The 19,699-nt window shown below is 37.1% G+C and overlaps 2 protein-coding genes across 2 annotated transcripts in view; one reads left to right on the forward strand and one right to left on the reverse strand.

Moving 5' to 3' along the window:
* The window catches only part of EIF2AK4 (eukaryotic translation initiation factor 2 alpha kinase 4), a gene marked incomplete at its 5' end in the record, with an annotated part of 36,166 nt that extends 20,811 nt beyond the window's left edge, over positions 1-15,355 (forward strand). Inside the window, 17 exon segments of the mRNA XM_009080906.1 lie at positions 489-610; positions 1,048-1,097; positions 1,189-1,357; positions 1,842-1,958; positions 2,358-2,423; positions 2,965-3,135; positions 3,742-3,876; positions 4,009-4,116; positions 4,885-5,013; positions 6,557-6,643; positions 7,861-7,973; positions 9,411-9,469; positions 10,579-10,676; positions 12,026-12,094; positions 12,670-12,714; positions 13,817-13,941; positions 15,236-15,355. Of these exon segments, the coding sequence (XP_009079154.1) occupies positions 489-610; positions 1,048-1,097; positions 1,189-1,357; positions 1,842-1,958; positions 2,358-2,423; positions 2,965-3,135; positions 3,742-3,876; positions 4,009-4,116; positions 4,885-5,013; positions 6,557-6,643; positions 7,861-7,973; positions 9,411-9,469; positions 10,579-10,676; positions 12,026-12,094; positions 12,670-12,714; positions 13,817-13,941; positions 15,236-15,290 (1,718 nt within the window).
* A 1,446-nt stretch (positions 15,356-16,801) lies between these two features.
* Positions 16,802-19,563, reverse strand: SRP14 (signal recognition particle 14kDa (homologous Alu RNA binding protein); the record flags this gene model as incomplete). Its single annotated transcript, XM_009080907.1, has 4 exons — positions 16,802-17,361; positions 17,683-17,715; positions 18,780-18,892; positions 19,491-19,563. Coding segments are annotated over 4 exons (309 nt in total), but the record flags the coding sequence as incomplete, so codon positions are not given.
* Between the last annotated feature and the right edge of the window lie 136 nt (positions 19,564-19,699).

Here is a 19,699-nt window from a genome sequence, read left to right on the forward strand (position 1 = left end):
ATCCAGATAGAACGTTGCAAAATATATCCAGAAAAGCAAAGGTCTGTCTTTATGAGGTTTTAAAAGGAAACATAAACACTCCTAGTACGTTCTTGCAACAGAGGATGCAACGTGTCTGAACAATATTTGTTCTGTATGGAAGTCCCTCTAGACCAAAGCAGTACTATGGTAACTATGTGTTTCTCAAACACATATTTTTGTGACAGGGAGGGCATGGTACGGATTCTGCTGGACTGTGGAATTGGCAGTTCTCCCCTGTGGGCTGCCTGCTGACTCTTAAGAAGCATGCAAGATAGAACATAAAATTCATTTTATGCCTTTCTTTAAATACAAAAGAGGGAAGTCTATTAAGAACACAATGTAATGTTTACAATGTATGGATTGGATTGACATTATCATGCCCTGCAAGGGTGGTTCATGAACTTGTAAAAAGCAGAATGTTACTTCTGAAATGAGAGATAATAATAGTATTTTCTGGTTTTGTGCAGGAGCCATCAAACTGCATACTCCACTGCTAATGCCCAGAAATAAAAAATTATATGAACATAATGAAGCTTCATATTTCATGGATCATAGTGGGATGCTGGTAATGCTTCCATATGACCTCAGAGTAAGTAATACCATCTCTGGAGGCAAAGCTGGGTTTGAAGGCTGCTGTGGTGTTTGCAGATTGCTTTGATTCACTACTTACAATTTTGGTTTAGGCTTACACCTCTTGTGACTGTTGAAGTAGTGTATGTTCGGTGTCTGTTCCTGTACTCCTGAGATTTGTACTCCTGGTCTTGACAGCTGGAGCCCTGACCACATACTGAAGACACAGATTATTTTTTTTATTTTTATTTAACATAGGTCAAAGTAATGTTTTTATTTGAAACTTGCAACAAGGGTGATTAGATTAATTTTACTTGTCTATGGCAAGTATTTAAGGCATTATATTACAGATGTGCAATAACAAGTGTAACTGCTCAATAGTAGTTCATTTCCAGTTTCAGAGCCCAGTCAGATCAAATGGTTTGTTTCAGCATTTTCATGTCTTTTGTTTTTCAGATTCCTTTTGCAAGATTTGTGGCTAGAAATAATATATCAAACTTGAAAAGGTAAGAGATGTAATGTTGGTGGTTTGCACAGATACCAGGCTTTGACAGTGACTACTGAAGATGTTGATTTGTTCTTCAATGTTTCCTTTAGGTACTGTATCGAGCGAGTTTTCAGACCTCGGAAGTTAGACCGCTGTCATCCCAAAGAACTCCTGGAATGTGCATTTGACATCATTACATCTACTGGAAATAGCTTTTTGCCTATAGCAGAAACGATTTATGCCATTTCAGAAATCATTCAAGAGTTTTCAGTGCTACAGGTATATGCTCTAATCAATGCCTTGCTCTCTTTTCCATCCTAAAATTGTAATCTAACTAAATATTTAGTCTAATGTTTTAAAAGGCTAATTCCTTTCACCTTAACAAGTACAGCACTATTTTAACATTTTATTGCTTGTCAATTATAGAACACCGTCACATCAAAAATACGTTTTGTAAGGAAACTTAAAATGAAGCATAGGTTTATGTGCAAAGGAAGTATTAATTGAATCTTTTCCAGTGCCACTGAAATAACATCTTCTGTCAGGCAAGTGATTCTTGTAGAATGTGACAAGACTTGCCATTCTTTACTTAGAGATGTAAGGTAGTGAAAGAAGGTTTGAAGTCAGTTTTGAATAATGTTTAGGAAGCCTCTTTGTGTTGTGTGGGTTTTTTCATTATATTTTTTTAAAGCAAAATGGAATGTAAGTAAACCTTTCTTTTTTCCATTCCTTCTTTCTTTCTCTTTTCTTTATGTTTTGTTAGGAAAGAAATTACAGTATTTACTTGAACCACACTGCCTTACTGAAAGCTATACTTTTGCACTGTGGGATACCAGAGGACAAACTCAGTCAAGTCTACATCATACTATATGATGCTGTGGTAAGGTATTAGTTATTGATTTAATATCCATAATCATCAGCATAGAGTATCCTGTTCTGTGGCACTATCTCTAAAAATGAGTAGCAGCCCATTGCCAGCATAGCCAGGAATATCCTGTTGATGTATAAAAAGGCTGGCTATCTTTGGGCTGTAAACTTAGATTTCTGTTACTTCTAGGCTGGGATGGTTTAAGATAATTTTTGCATGTATTTATGAGAGAATTATCCACCTGTATAATTAAGAACTGGCAGGCTAGTCAATAAAAACTTGAAAATGTATCTTAGTATCGGTTTGGTGTTTTCTACTTTATAAGCAGAGAATATAGATGAAACTCATTTGAATAATTAAGGTAATGCTTAAAACCCAATAAAATGCTGTTTGTATCTGTTTTTCTTGTAGACTGAAAAGCTAACTAAAAGAGAAGTAGAAGCCAAATTCTGTAATCTTTCTCTCACATCAAATAGTGTAAGTAATTTTAATTCAGTGTTAATTTCCCTGTTATTTGCCATAAGTCAGTAATATTTTATTTTCTTTGTAATTTCATCAACCAGAGTAAGAAAAATAACCTGTTATGTGTGCTGTTCAAAATAGATGAGTCTCTTTGCAGGTGGTCTGACTTTGTTCTCTCTGGAAGTCACTCCTGCAGCTGTTCAAGTTTCTTGTTCAAATGTATTTTTCAGACTGTGGAAACCATTAAATGCTAAATGGAATATTGTACAGTGATATATAGTAAAACAAACTGAGAGATACTTTAAAAAAAATTTCTCTGTGAGTGTTGATGGATGTGCTTAAAAAGTTGAAGCACAACTGAACAGTCTGAGGCTTGTGTCTGTCTCTTCCTTTCCTCAACTCACTAGGTAAAAGCAGGCTGCTAGACAAAACTGGCAAGAAAGGCAGATATTTTACTCCCACTAAGTCAAGTATTTTTCATTTTTTTAGACATGACCTGTTTTGAATGAGTGCTGTCTGTGTTGCTATATATGTTTATAATTTTATTTTTTTTTAGCTTTCTCGACTCTACAGATTCATTGAGCAGAAGGGAGAAGCAAGTAATGTATTTCCATTTTTAAATACAATGATAAAACAAAAGCCAGGTGTCACTCAGCTGTTGAAGCATGGCATGAAGGATTTAGAGGAGATCATTGGTCTGTTAAAGCAACTGGGAATAAAACTTCAGGTTTGCAAAATACTCTGCTAATAAATTAATGGATTTATAGGCTGCTGGGCCTTGTAATTTTCCAGGAGACTAATGATATTTTAGAACAGAAAAAGCACATCAAAGTGTCTTTCGATGGCTAGTAATACTGGCATTGATTTCTCTTCTTTTTTTCCTTTTTTTTTTTGGGTTGGTTTTTTTTTTTTTATGATGCATTTTAAAAATAGGAAATCTTCCAGTCAGAAGTTGCTTGCTTAAATTTTGTCTAATGACACACAGCCTTTTTTTTTGCTCCCAAGGAAGATCGAAGGCATTACTTAGAGAATAAAGGAGTTGATTTTTTAAATTTTGAAGCAAACTGTGAATGTTTTAAAAACACAGACATCTGAGGACTACTAAAGGCCTCCATCTTCTCTGAGGCTTGCTGTTTGGGTTTTGTGCTGTAGGTTTCTTGGGATTCTTTAAGATTAATGCATCATTTCCTTTTTCTTCGTTGTATTTTAAATTCTTGGTGACAAGGAATGTTTCCATATGCCTCCTTGTGTGAAAACAGTGTTTTCAATCCATGCTGCTAACAAGAAGTTAATTATATAATTATATGTGCATATATTCATTTTTATTTTATAGGTTTCTATAAATCTGGGACTAGTTTACAAAATACAGCAGCACAATGGTATTATCTTTGAGTTTATAGCATACATCAAAAGGAGACAGAGAACTGTTCCTGAAATTCTTGCTGCAGGGGGCAGATATGATCATCTGGTATGTGCTCATCTTTTTTTTAAAATGAATTTAGATTTAATTTTTTTTAAACCACAAAAAAATTGAAAGATGTTTTGACATTTTGCCAAGATAACTATTTGGTCTTCCATTTTGGTTTTGTCTTGTTTTTAGATCCCACAGTTTAGAGGGCCGCAGACTGTAGGACCAGTTCCTTCAGCTGTTGGAGTCAGCATAGCTATAGACAAAATAACTGCTGCTGTTTCCAGTGGGGAGGATTCTGTAAGTCTCTTTTGGGAAGTGGGAGATTTGTTTGTTTATTCCTGACAGTTCAATACCCTAATCGTAGCTACAGATGGGCAAAAAATAAGATGATCAAATGTGTTCCAAAATAATAGCATATTGAAATAGAAGGCAGACATCAAGCTGACCTGTTTTCTTTTGTGTTTCTCTACATAGAATTATTTAGTAAAATGAGAATTAGGGGGAGAAAGGATCTTCAGGCTTACACCTTTTCATTTTCAATTTAAATGGGACATTTTTCTCACCCTGTGCATTCCTTCAGATAGAAGAATACAACTGTAGATATTTAGCGTTACTTTTCCCCTACTAATTCCCCCTTTTTAAAAGTATAGGAGGTAGAGATGGAAGGAAACTTTGAAAATATTGACTACTTTGTATAGTGTCACACAACTTTCCTTGGTAGTGGAATGTGTGGTTTATGAACTTTTCTTTATATGAATACATTATCATTGCTAAGCAGAGTGGGAAGGGAAGAAGAGAATAGGGTAGAATACATTGCAAGCTGAGACTGTGGAGATGCTTTTTCACCAAGACTAAGCTTCAGTGACTTTCAAACATGCTTAGGTAGATTGTAGTTCTAAAAAGAGGTGGATCTAATGCTTTGCTTTTTTGTTTGTTTTTTTTAAGCTTGATGTGTTTTGACAAATATTGCTGTATTTATCCTTCTTTGTTACTTTAACTGCCTTGTGAAGGGGAAAAGGTGGTCATATGACTAATATTGTCTCCTTGTTTTTACTTTCCCTTCAGGTTTTTGTCAGCTCATGTGATCTACTGGTTGTAAGTGTTGGTCAGATGTCAATGGGTAGAGCTATCAATATTGTTCAGAAACTCTGGACTGCAGGAATTCCAGCCGAAATAATGTATGACTGGTCCCAGGTAGAATTTCTCTCTCCATGTGTTACCTGTATTATTGTTCTCTAAGATAGGTGCAGCCTGAGACCATTCTTTTTCAGCTCTTTTCTGTTTTTTTATTGAGATGTGGACTCATAATACTGAGCCTGTAGGGTGCTATTCAGATACAATTAATGTTAAGAAAGTCTCAGTGGCCTTGCAGCATTCTTCCTGCCTACATCCAGAGTATTGAAAAGCATGATGAAGGACCTTTATACGCTCCTTAAAGCACAAAGTGCTTAAGTGACCTTTTCCAATTATACACTGGATGTGGAGTCCAAGGCCTATTGAAACCAAAGGGGGGAAAGTCACATAATAAATGTAAAATGAGGCCAGTTAGCTCCACTTAAGTGAAGTGAGGATGCTTTAAAGCAGAATCATAGTTTGTACCACTGAAGACAATAAATGTTTCTTCAAATGAGGGCTGCTAGTAGAATCTCTCCATTAACAAATTACAACTTAATAAAGGGCACATCAAGACCAGAAGTATTAAGTTCTAAATACCCAGATAGCTGAAGACTATCAAGTATAGAGGGAATTCTTCTACTGTTAGAAAAACTTGGAGAGATACGTGGTAGGAGGAACAGAGGGCAGCAAGCTGAATTGTGCCTTTTTATCTCCAGTTGAAACTAAGCAGAGCTTTAGCCACTACTCTCTCACTGGAGTAATGAGCTCCATGGCAACGCCGAAGTCCCTTTTAATAGTGATGGCAGTTACTGAGGATTATGAATCTGGTTCACCTTTAAGTTTGCCAGTGACTAACAAAAGAAGCACTGAGCAGATGCCCATTCTGAGCCATGTGCTGCAGAGCAGGCAGTTTTGAGCTCACTCACTTAATTGCCCGACGTCTTTGTAATCTTTTGCCATAACATTTCCAATAGTTCAATCTCTCATAACTGGAAAAAATCCAGCTCACATGCTTTCTCTATGATTACTCTGGGTTTTGTGATTCATAAGAAATGAAGATTTGGGTAGTTCTTGCCTCCATCTAATGCTGTCCTGCAACCTAGTGCTGAGTAAGTCAGTGTAGCAAGCCCTTCAGTAGGCTCAGCACTGAGGATGGTGTAAGTCAACCTCAGATTTACATGAAACACAACTGGAGTCAGCTTTCATGACAATTACCAGTAATGCAGGACTGAGCTGTTACTGAAAGCTGCAGACAGCTGGTGGTAACTGTTTGATTGATGTTACATTGCACATTTTTACAGTTATCTAGACTCCATACTTCTAGATACAGCTAGCCCTTCTGTGTGGGAGCTAGGACTGCAGGGCCTAGGCATTCACTTTGTCTAAGTGCAGACTTAGATTTCAATGTTAATGAGCTCTGGGTGGATAAATATAAGCGTAATGAAGTTTCATCTCCTGGAGTTGTTAATAAAGCTTTCTTCTCTCAGAAGCTTATATAAGCAGTGCAACTGCTGCATATCAACATATTTTAATTAAAGATGGGAGATTTTGGTTACTTAAGTGGTCATTTTATAGTATGTCAAATTTCTGTCCCATTCCCTTTCCCCTGTTCACATTTTAGTCCCAGGAAGAACTGCAGGAATATTGCAGATGCTCTGGGATTACCTATGTGGCTCTTGTCTCAGATAAAGAAGGAAGTCATGTGAAGGTAAGTGTGGGCCCAGAGGATGCTTGATGGTGTTTCAGATTTATAATCTGTTATTCTACATTATTTTATTTTAAAGATCATTATTATTATTATATTATTGCTTATATGTAAGCAGGTGAAATTCAGGTAAATAACAGTGTCAGTTGTTACGTAGTGGAATGTTCTTCTAAAGAAGCCTGCTTTTATCCCTCCACAACACAATTATTCACAGTCTTCCTTTCCTCTAGGAAAGTGCAAAAATTAGTGCAAACACTGCTTGACTTTGTTATTGAAGGAAGAAGGTTTACCTGGAGGAAGGTTTCTGTTGTCCCTGATTTCTGTGAATCTACAAAATTAATTAATTGACTCTGTGATCTTTCCAGTTGGTAGTTTTTTCATGTTACAAAGCAAATACAATTGAAACATAAATCTAAAAAGATCCATGTAGTTCAGATAGGCAGAGTTGGAACCACACTCCCCACCTCTAAGGTCAGGTTAAGGTGCAAAGACTGGATTGTGTCACAATGTGAATTTACCACCTTTTGTACTCTGCAGGCTGTGTATCCAGTACCTTTTTTTGAAGGTAAAAGTTTTAATATTGTGGATAATTAGAGAAAAGATCATAATTGTTTTAATAAAGATTCATTCTTTGAAATAAAAGTAACCATTTGAGAGCATCTAGCATGGACATTAATCCAAGCCAACGTGCCTTACATTTTTCACTTTTCATTTTCCCTGTTACCGTAACAGAGATGGCAAATAAGTGCAGTAATTGTATGAACAAGTAGATTTTGATGATGAGAATGTTGTGTCATTACTGATTAATCTCTTCCCAGTAAAGATGATGCAGATTCCTAAGTTTTGAATGTTTGAGTCTCTCTTGCAAACTGAAATGCAAGCCTTATTCTAACTTTATTAGTTAACTAAAAATAGGCCATTAATAATATGGGATTTACCCCATAAACCATTCTGTTAAAAATTTAATTGTCACATATTAAATACAGGTAGCCAAGCTAGTTTAAGCTTTAGGAATCCAGAAGGAATTACTTGATTGAAACAAAAATCTAATCAAAGATTTAATTGGCAGTGATTGATTGGTAATAATTATAGCTTCCTACCTTTGACTGTTTCATCTTTAATGGATGAAGAATCCAGTTTGCTTTTGATTACTTTGGTAAGCTTATTCATATGCCATTTTAAGAATCAACAATCTTAAGAACCACTGAACTACATCATAGGTGAAATCCTTTGAGAAAGACAGACAGACGGAGAAAAGGATTTTAGAATCTGACTTAGTAGATCATCTGATCCAGAAACTGAAAACAAAAATTGGTGATGAAAGATGTAGTAGGTAAGTAGCATAACATGTCAATGTGCATAGTCAATATCAGAAGTGAATGTTTGTTTTAATGAAATAATTATAAGCTGAATTAAACCTTGATTTTATTTGGTAAAGAAATTGCTGAATTTCTTTTGAGGGGAAAAGAAAGCAGAAGACTTGGTTGTAGAATTTTACTAAGATTAAGGAAGAGACTAATATCCCTAGCTGCTGTTGCATTCAAACATCCATAGTGCTTCATAAATTAGAAGGCCATGCAGTTATCCAGCCCAAATGCTGCTAGAACATCAGTAGTGTTTGGCAGGGCTGCCTGCAAGTCCCAGTTACTGACCACTATGTTCATGTACTGTAGAATCAAGGAATTAAAGCAGCAAATATCTTTATTCTGAGGCAGTGTTGGTGTAGTAAAGATGAAGGTGTAACTGCAGCACACCTCTACACTCTAGCAGCACAAGTGAAAGTAACACCTGGCAAAGGCTTGGGGTACGCAGGCACACCCTTTCATCCTGTCTTCATTGAAATTACAGTTGTCACCAACAGAGTTTAGTATATGACAGGAGAGGCTAGTCACACCTGTGTTCATAAGCAGTTTAGCTGCTAGTTACACATATCCCTTTGTAAGTATATAATTATACACACTACTACATATATGTGTTCATATATATGTTTGTATTGGCAGGAGGAAAAATAGAATTCAGAAGCTTAACGGATTTCACATCCATAATATTTCTGACTAGGCTTAACAATAAAGGAAATCATTAAGCAGGGGAGTGCTGAACTCAGCAGTAGTTTGTACAGGTGTTTGTTTTCTGCTGCACACTTCTCATTCTCCTTTTTCTGGCCTCAGCCACTCGGCAACTAACCTGATTCTCGGGTGCTCTGTGACATCTATTAGAAGCTGATTTTTCTATGAGAGAAAATCATTCTTTCTTAAGTTACCTTCTTTTTAGATCCTGAAAACAGAATAGAAAAGCTGTTGATTAGTACTACTAAACAGAAAAACTATGATTATAATAACAGTGACAAATTTCTCATTTAATGAGTCCTGAATGCGAAAGGTAAAGCAGTCCAAGCTAGTTAGTGAAAGCTTCTTCGAATACGTGTGCTCTTAAGTATAAATACTACTTTGATACTTTAGTATTCTGCAACAGAGAATACTCTCGTATTTTTTATTAGGCTCTAAATCATTCTTGCATGATAGGGAACAGAATTTTTTATATCCATAGGAAGCACTGCTTCTCGAGCAGACTTCCTAATGTAATTTTGTATGATTTCCTGTCAGTTCCAGAATAGCATTTAATCTGTAGATATGTGCTGGGAAGTACTATAAACTTCTTTATCTGTTAGAATTAAATAAATATGTTTGTATGATAATCTGAAACCATTGTCTTATTAGAGTATTTCCTTATTATTATAAATGTATCTTTAACTGTCTTTGTTTATTTTTAGAGAAACCTCAGATAATCTTTCAGTACCGAACCAAAAGGGATCGTTTACTAGTATTTCAGGTACTTGGCATCTAGTTACAGAACATACAAACTGTTTCTCTCTCTGCTCAAAAACTATTTTATAAGAAAATATTTGTAGAATGTTAATTTTAAAAACATTACCAAAGTCAGAGCAAGAAAATGTTTTTTAGCAGTGCCTCTGGTTAGAGATACTTAATCTCAAATGTTGTTCCAAGTGATCTAAAACTGAATTTTTCTCCAAACAAAATAAGTCCTCAGACCAGTGGACAGAATATTCTTCAAACAAGCATTCACTGATGCAGTGATTCAGGAGGAGGGGGAAGGCCTAAACCCATGGTCATTTCCTAGCTGAGGAGAAATTAAATGTCATCTTGACTTGACCTGTCATTGTTACAGTGTTGTGCATTGACCTACTAAAAAAACCCTACAAAAAAATATTTTTTTCCAAATGAAAATGCCTTTACATTTCTAGCTATGGATTTGCACTTCTCACTCTGATAATAAAAGTTGGTATATAAAGAATAAGTACTTGCCATATGGATAAAGTTCGGCAGTTTCGATAGTTACTTTATTAAGCACTGATATAGTGGGTGATGGTTGTTTTTTAAAGAAATGCTTCACACACACCCCCTTGCATAACAGTGAGGGTGAGAGATGGCCATGTTTAACTTGGGGGGGGTTGTGTGTGTGTGTATGGTTACCAGGAGTGGCAATTTGGATTTCAAAATAAGCCATTTAAAATTTTAGTTACTGCTGTTTGAGGGAGCTGGAGTTTGTCACGTCACTGATTCTGCTGGGGGACTGAGCATCAAATAGTTGCCTCATTCTTGTAATTGCTTTCTTTTTTTGATATTAGGTATGGTGCATTCTTTTGTAAAATTCTGCAGGCCATTTGGAACCTTTCATTAGTTTCAGGGAACACTGGTGTAAAATACCAACCACTGGTCTTACCAACCAGTCCTTCAAAGTCCTAAGTGAGCATGTGAGAATTTACATGCACATGTTTGAGTATCCTGTCAGACTTTGGAGGTTTTCAGCAGCTTTTCACACCCTGTACTACACAGATTTTAGCTTATTAATATTTGTGAATTTTCTGTCTCTTGCTACTTGTATATAGACAGACTATAATCCATATGTTTGCATTTTAGGTGTATTTGAATCACATGGAACACTTGTAGTGCCTAACGTTAGTGTTATAGCTCCTGAAAAATTATCTGCCAGTGCCAGGCGTCGTCAAGAAATTCAGGTACAAACACATCAAATAGGTATTAAGAAATGATCCTAAAAGGTTAATGAACAGTCGAATTCATACTTTCACTATTGCATAACTTAGTCATCCTGTTTGCTTTTTATTCATAAAATAGACTGGGAACAACACAAAAAGTTGAAGGCAAAGACCACCTTTTAAACATCTTGGATGCTGGGCATTATGTGAGACATTGTGGCTCAGCCATCATAATGCATACGCATTAGAATTCTTATTTTAGTAGGAACTGTGGTTCTGGAGCTTCCCTTCCTGTTTATTTTCCTAAATGCTGAAGTGTGTTAAAAGTGCACATTCATCACATTTTTTTATTTTGTAGGATGCTTTTAACAGATACTTTATGTATTTTATTTCATTATGTTGTCTCAAACTAAAGGCCTAAGAAAAAAAAATGCAGAATTAAAAAAATCAAACAAAACTAACCCCCAAAAAAACCGCATAAAACAAATAGAAAACCCTACCAAAACAAAAAAAACCCTCGCAACCCTGCCTAAAGCATGACATTATAGCAATGTAGAAAAGATTGAATGATGCTTGAAACAAATGTTTTTTAAATGTTTTTTACATGTTTTTTGAAACAAATGAGTTTGCTCATTAGGATTATTAGCTTGAAGATATTTAGAGTACTTGGTAAAACAGAACTGTAATCTTACCCTCCTTTTGGTCCAAATTTGGATGTACAACAAAAAAATCCCCCTATAAATAGTTCTCGGAACCCAGATAAAGAAGTGGATGTTATTCTCTGAGCTTTGGGCTAGACAGACTTACTGTTTTGAGGTTTTGAATATATAAAAGCAACTTTTCCAAAGTATGAAAAACAACATAACGCAAGGCTGCAATTACATTTGTAAAGTGCTACCTTTGCAAGATCACTAGTTTGCTCTGGAAAAAGGTGTTACAAGGCATGACCCATATTTTGGTTTGGCTTTCAAAATCAGTCCTCCTGTAGCTAGAGATGATTTGCTGTATTCAGTCACAGGTTCTCACGTTCCTCTGAGAAGTTAACTAACACCCAGAAGCAGAAAGGCAGTTTTGCACATTACAGAGCATCCACTTTGTCGAGTGGGAACCACCTGCTTTAGCACCATGCCAGTGTTAGCAAGTGTTTACCATGGCTGCAAGAGTGGCTCAGCCCCAGTCTTCTTCTCAAGGATTATTGTGAAATTGCTACTGAAACTTACATTAAATATGAATTAGTTCAAATATGATGTAGTTCTACATCTTGTGTTAGAAGCAGCCTCTTCTGCTCTCACCTATGAAACAGAAAATCAGTGTTCCCAGTCTGTGTCACAAAGCAGTGTATTTTACTTTTGCCCATCTTTTGTTCCCAGGTGCAAACAAGACTTCAGACATTCATTTCTAGCCTGCAACAGAAAACAAGTGAGATTGAGGTTTTAGCAGTAAGTATTTGGCAGAAGCCTGACTTAATTCCACTCTCCATTGAAACAGATGCAGTTGCTATCTGGAACAAACTACTGCCCATCGCCTCACTTTAGAGATACCAAATGAACCAAACTTCTGGTTCAATAAGACCAGTGATACTTGAAAATTATCTCAAACTGTGCCTATGGAGCAGTTGCATAGAACAAAATTTAACAAGTATTTAGTTGTAAACTCTTAAGCTGTAATTACTGTGGTAGATCTAATAACTTGTTCCTGCTAGATTTGCTCCTACATTTAAACCAACACAGCTCTTGTTTGTATATAGCTTTTAGACTTCATTGGCCATGTCACAAATGACTTTAATATGGTATATGCTTTTCAGGAAACACACTGCCTGTTTGCCCACACCTGTCTGGAACTTTCCATAATGGAATCTGTCATGAACAGTTTGTTTAAAATTATTAAAACCCTTGTAAATCCTCAGTTCTATCTGCATGAATGCTTCTTTGGAAATCAAAGTGTACGGCTGATGTTTAGTTGGCAAACTGATAACAGAGAACTGTTAAGTATTGATTTCTTGATATTTTTACAGGTAGATCTGCCAAAAGCAACAATGATACACTTCTTATCGCTAGAGGTAGGCAATCAAGTATTGTGGTTAAAAGTCTAATTGAATAGATGATAAATTCTGCTCCTAATGAAGTGGAATGTAAAATTCACCTATTGCAGTTTTTCAAGGAGTTTGAATTAGGTTTTCAAACTTTTAGGATTTTTTTTTTTACTCAAGGAGCTTGATTAAGGATAGAAAAACTTTTTTGTCAAATGCCCAGGTTATGCAAGACAGCATTAGGAAGTCCTAATCCTAAGCTCTGCCGTTTTTCCCAGGAATAGTTAACTGTAATTGTCATTTTCAGAAACCAGTAAGTGTTAACAGCAGTTTCAACAAAGGTGTTTCTTGAAGCCCTTAACAAAGGAGGACCCAAAATACAGAGGCAATTGTTTTGAGTACAGTAGCTGAAAAATCTTAATGAAGCAAAGATAAAAAGGGGATGTATAAGTATTATATTGACACCATTAACAGTTTGGGAACTGCTCAGTGGGGAGCAGGAAGGGGATGACAACACCAAAGTCAAAGCTTTCTTCTTTCCTGTAATGTCAGCACTAGCTTTAAAGTCGGAAGCCCTTACTAGAGAGATGGTTGCCTCCCCACCTCATCATAAACCCAAAAAACTTAAGAATGGCATCCTGCCTGGAAGTGGATTTAGTACTTTCATACCTTTCATCTGCTGCTCTGAAGCAGTGCTTGTCTGGTAATCAAAACCCAGTGAAATGTTTGAAGACACTTTCAAAATACTTAGTTCATCCAATCTGCCCAAATTATGGAGATAGTTTATCACCTTTCACTTAAAAAATTTTTTTTCAATATATATGCATGGGACCAGATTGCATCAGTTATTCTATCCAGCACTGCAAAACTGATAGAGCCCTTTTCATTGCTTATGCCTTTTTAGCACCAAAATGTGTTAAGAAGCTGATCACTAAGTTCTTAATACACTTGCTTTAAAAAAATAATTAAAAATCAAGTTGCACATGTTGTTGACGTTCATATTCTTTGAAAGCTGTTTAATTAAGGAGCATTGACATTGCCCAGTATTCAGAAGACTGCATCCTACTGGGAGAGTGTCTCCTTCACAAGAGAATGTAAGACTATCTTATTTCCTTGTCAATTTTTTCCTCAGCTTGATGAAGGCAGACAAGCCTTTGATGCTACTGTGAAACAACTGATGTCACGATGGCCCAAGCAGAGATGTTCATACCTACAAGCAATTTGTGATGAAATTTACAGCATCAAAATAGAAAAGAGGTAAATTTTTTATGTTCTTACAGGTACATAAACCACCTCAATTATTTCTGCATTCAGACTTTACTAAAAAGCTGCTCCCCATTTATCCTCCTCTCTCCCCTGAGGGGAAAAAGAAATATTGAGGAAATGTGCAGTTCCTTGAAACCTATGGGAAGAGTTTACTGGTCATCTAACCCTCACTTACTAGTAAAATGTAAACTCTTGGCCATGTAAATTCTTCATATTTATAAGCCTTTTCAAGAAGCTCTAAAATGTATTGCCACTTTTATCTCACTTGCTGATAACAGCAAACTATAGTCAGGTACACTGCTATACACAGCAGATAAACTGCTATATATGTATAGTACACATGTATGTCTGGTGTGTGTGCATATATACACATATGTATAGTGTATATACATACATATGTATATATACTACATAATGACCCTCTTTCCTGGTGAGTGGGACTCAGCTTGCCTTTTGAAATTCATGAGCATATTTAACTCTTCCTGCTCTGAAGTAATATGATGGCAGTCTGGCACAGCTGACAGTGCCCAGCTTTAAGCAAGCATATGATGCACGTTCTCCCAACATGTATAGTTAAGTCCATTTCTATTTTCTAAGCATAAAAACACAGATGTTCAACTTGTAGTCTGTTGGTTTCTGGCAAGGCTGAAACAGATAGTGTGGACACATCCAGCACATCTGCTTTTCAACCTCTCATTTTCAACGGTTGTCGGTACTGGTACAGTTAAGTGAGACCTAGGGTATTTATGCCCTATTATGTGCTTCATTTGTAACACATTTTCTTAAATCTATATTCCACTTGAAGGTACTATTTAATCTTTAAATAAGGCTAAAACCTAATTTTAGTTCCTTTTTCTTAGAGATGCACTGAAATTGCTTCAGGTTCACTAATGTATGCTAAGGCAGCTAAGTATCGAGTGAAGCATTTTGTTTTCTTTCTTGGGGATTGCAAGGCTGTGAGCAACAGAATCCAAGTATTACATACAAATAATATTCCATACAGTGTTGGGGATGAATATGATGCAGCCCTGGACAGTCTTCCTTTCCCATTTGATGCCTGAGCAGTACTTAGCCGTAAGCCTTCAGATCACTGAATGAAAACTGAACAGGCTAGATCAGTGGGACGAGGGTGAAGGGGAAAATTGCAGTCACAGCCAAAGAAACTAAAACTGAGTCTCCACTCAGTCTTTGTGGTTATTGTGAAGATTTGTCATGGCAATTGTAGCTTTTGAACCTGCAGTTTCAAAGTTTTAAATTTCTCTTTTTTTGCCCCCTCTTTCTGCAGGGTTTCTGCACTTATCCTGTACAGTTACCGAGACGAATACAAGGTTTTATTTTAGTACCTGAAGCATCTTTTATGGGATACTTTCACTAATAGACCAGTGTTTTGTCAGAAGGAATTTCAAAAAGCAGTCATAATGCAAGACAGGCAACTAATGCCTTTTTCTGTGTCCAGACTGAATTTCATGTATAATGTAAAATTGTAAATTATGTCAAAACATGGAAATAAATGTTTTATAGACAGTTAAGGAGCAAGTCTGACTATAACCACATGTATGTATTACCATCTAATTCTTGCTCCTTATGCTACAAAAATCAGCTGCACTACTGTAAAACTACTTTTTTTAAAATAGGATGTCTTTTAAAACAACAGTAGTACTGCAACGAGAAACCTCAGCTGAAGAACTGGAGAGAATGAATTGTCTTCAACTCCAACAAACTTTTTTGAAGAGTTTTTATGTAATAAAAAGTTTAGCTACGGAGCCTTATTGAAATGTGCATTACAAGCTTTTTGTGTGTGGTTTTTGTTTATTTTTTAATAACCTGTTTTAGCCTGAAATCTACCATGTTTTATATATAAATTAAGAGTTGTTACAGTCTAGCTGCCTGTGCTTGACCTCTCTGTACTTCTGCATTACAAGCAAACAGCAGCTTCTGTGAGATGACCTGATACAGGAAAATCTTGTTTCAGACCTGCAGGACTTTAAAGAGAAACAGTAACCTGCATGTGCTTGAAAAGCATAACGAAAGTTTTGAACTAGCTTTCTTAATCTTAGTAATTATAGGAATCTTATAATTACCTTCTCGAGCTGAACTGTAACACAGCCCCATCAGGAAAAATGAAGCTGAGAAAATCCAAATATGATTTACAGCAGCCATAGTTAACTATGCATTATATTTCACATCAAAATACTAGTGTGAATATGCAGAAATGTTAGGGATTTCTGGAAATATACTGGTGTTTACCCTCCCTCTCCACTTGGTACCCTGTTTAAACAGGTTACACCTCTTTCTTTCTCTTAATTCAAATGATTGCCATTAGCACTGCAGCCTCATTACCTTAAGAAATAATTACTACTTTTTTCTACTGTTTTCTTGTAGTAAAGAGGAGGGCAGAGTTAAAATAGGCAACTTTAAAAACAAACCCCAGAACTTCTGAGAACCGTGAAAGTTTTAACAGCAGCATGTAAAGCAGCAGAGTCAATCCTAATGGCACAGATAGCTCTGCCGTTCATAGCAATTCACCAAGACAAGTCACATCAGTTATTACAACCAAATCCATTTCTCACCATGTTTAATAGGAACAATTAAGTATTCACCTTTTACATCTGCTCACACGAAGGAAAATTCAGATCCCTGAATATATTAAAGGATGAAGTTTTAAAAAAAATAGTAAAAGTTTCGGTGACATGAGCATTTTTAAGCAATGTCTGAAGGGAACATGATGCAGAGTCCTACCCTCCCCCCACCCTGAGCCAGGGTCAGCACAGCTGGATCAGCATGGAGTGAAGGCACAGCTGCCTGGCTCTACAAGAGCTCAAGCAGTGTGCTGACTGCTTTAGGGATATGTGCACTGCACCATGGACACACGTCCCTCAAAATAAGACAGAAACAGGAAAGCAGCTGTTCCTGATAATATGTTGGCACCTGCTTTCCCTAGTATTACTGAGGCTCATCTATAAAACTGAGCATCTCCTGCTCCAGTCTTATTTTGTTTCTGGTATGGTGCATTTCTCTTCAGCCTGTGTTACCCCCCAAACAGGTTTTACACTGTCCACTCGTATAATACAAAACAAACAGCAGCAGCCTAAGAGCAAAACGTTTGGCAGCTGTGTGTAAAGCTATGTCAGTATAACCCTGTAAATACTCCTGCTGTACAACAATCCAAAGAACGCACCTCTGCTCTCAGTTTAAACAAAGGTACTGATGACATCTCAGTCTCCTGCTGTAAGGAAAGCCAAAGTGTAACTCAAAAAAAGAAATGGACTTCGCTTTGAGCAAGGGTCAAGTCTATAATAGTGATGGTAGGACACTGTTCTGTCACTGTGTTGCTTTATTCTTCTTGGTTTTGCTTTTCTTGTCTTTTTTCTTCAAGCCATCCATGTTAGCTCTCAGCAAATTTGAATATGCCTGAAACAACAATTGGAACCATTAAAAAAACTTCGAATACTTACCTGACAATGGACGAGGTAACATCGTAGGTATGACTAATGGACAGTTATTTGCATTTTCTCAGACAGTCATGCTCTCACACCCCACACTGGGAAACCTATGTTTCTAAACAATGCACAAAGTTAGATACATCAGAATTTTTTTAACAGATGCAGATGGATGGGTAGCCTAGGCTTAATCTATATGACAGTTCATCACAGAATCGACCTGTTCACAGCTTCCAACTGACCACTCCCCAATACCTACAGAAAAGGAAAATAAAAGGTATACAAAACTTACCATCTGGAATTTATTTACTTCCTTTGAGCTCACCTACAAAAGTAATACAGGAGGTTAACCGAGAAAACTCTGGCTTCCGTGACAAACCAAATATGACTACATGTTTATCCACCCGTTAGCATCTAGTTTTTTTAGCAGCAACTAATCACATTCAGGGTTTGACAGGCTGTCCTGGTATGTCATGGGACTTCACTGATTTAGAAAACTGAAAACACTCCTTACTTGATGAACAAAATCCTCTAGAGGCCATTCATCTCTAATCCATGTGTTTTCAAATGGAAAGAATGAAGAAATCTTCAAAGGAATGTTTGACTTGTCAGGCCATCAGACTGTTGCAGCCCAGATATTTCTCAAAGTAACATTTCTCCTTGTGTTACATCACAGAGGAGAGCTAAAGCAGCTAAAGCCTTTCTCAGTCCCCCAAACTAAACATGCATCAGGTTTTCAACTTTACCTAAAATACAAATAGTTCTGTAAAATGAGAAAGAATAATTTTGCTTAATTTTGTATACTAAGCAAAATTAAGGCTTAGAAGATTCTACCCATGCCCTCACATCCTTGACAGAAAACAAGGATCCCTTCTGTAATTCCATCAGGGTCTATAGGGAACTACCTCTGTCACCTGAGGCTTGAGTGTAGGTGTGCAGGACCTTCTTGGAGCCACACCACCTGTCCTCATACTGCAGGTTCTGTATCTGCCCTGTGTCTTTCTGCTCATGTCTCTAGAAGCAGTTTCACCCTTCCATCCAAACAATTTCACCTGACTCCCAACAGCCAAGGTTGCTGAAAACTAGCAGAGTCCTTTTCTGCTGTCCTACAAGACCATTCTGGAGCAAAATCCAGCATACAAAGCAAAAATATAAACTACTGTCCCATCTGTAATGCTGAGTGTAAGCTATTAAGACTTCAGGTAAGTGTAACACTTCAGCATCCCAACTTCAGCTGTGTTGTTTAGCTGCCACAGGGTTTCTGTGCAATTAAAAGGGTAGTTCTTAGTTTTCATGAGATTCATGTAAAGGTATATTTCACTTAAAATATGGAGCATTAAACAAGAGAGATAGGGGCACTAATCTTTCTAACCCAAAGTTGTCACTTACCACTGTGCTAATTTTCTTCTTTCCATCAGTTGCCCTTAGAAGACACTTATTGTCTGCTGGTTCAAAACTTTCTACATGGCCTTTGCGTGGGACTGGTTTTGTTCGCCCATCATCTGTGTGGAAAGAGAATGTTTATTCATATTGCATTAAAATGCTTCCTGACATGTTAAAAAATGCTCAGAAGGAGATCTGTAAAACACCCTGGAATTTAAGGCCATCTGAACTGACAATGCTGCCAGACTGTTCTCAGACCCCACACTCTGTAACCCCAGAAGAATCTGTTCCATGAACTACATCTGCCAGAAAACATTAAGTAAACCCTTGCCCCAACATGCTGTATGAAACCACCCCAGCAGCAGAGAGTTGGAAATGCATGTCATCCTGCAGCCTCTGGCACTTGGCTTCCTGGGGACTGTCAGCTAGCTAGGAACTAGAGTAAGATGAACACACAAAAGCAACACTAAAATTCTCCTTTTACAGAAATCAAATTATTTCCAAACGAACGAATTATTACAGCCAGTCCCAGTATTTCCTGCAGTCTGAAATACAGCCTTACTCCAAGGTTACCTGGAGTAACCAGCTGACTGATTTGTCCCTATACCTCCTGTCTCCAGATACTCCAGATTACAGCTGTTATCTTCTAAACACCTACCGACAACACTCAAATTAAGAGAAACACCTCTTTAATCCAGGAACAGCTTGAAAACTTACATTTCTTCAGCGTTATGAAAACACTCCCGGAAGTCCTGCACTTCTGGAAGAGCCTGGTGAGCTCCGTCAGGAACTGCGGAAGAAACAGACCACACACAAGCGCTGAGAGCGGACCCGCCAAGGCAAGCGCTGAGGGGAGGCGAACACTAACCGCAGTTCCAAACCCGCACACCTCCCTCAGCCGAGTGGGCGCGCACAGCGATGCTCAC

Source organism: Acanthisitta chloris, unplaced genomic scaffold (assembly GCF_000695815.1).
Source record: "Acanthisitta chloris isolate BGI_N310 unplaced genomic scaffold, ASM69581v1 scaffold34748, whole genome shotgun sequence".
Lineage (NCBI taxonomy): Eukaryota > Metazoa > Chordata > Aves > Passeriformes > Acanthisittidae > Acanthisitta > Acanthisitta chloris.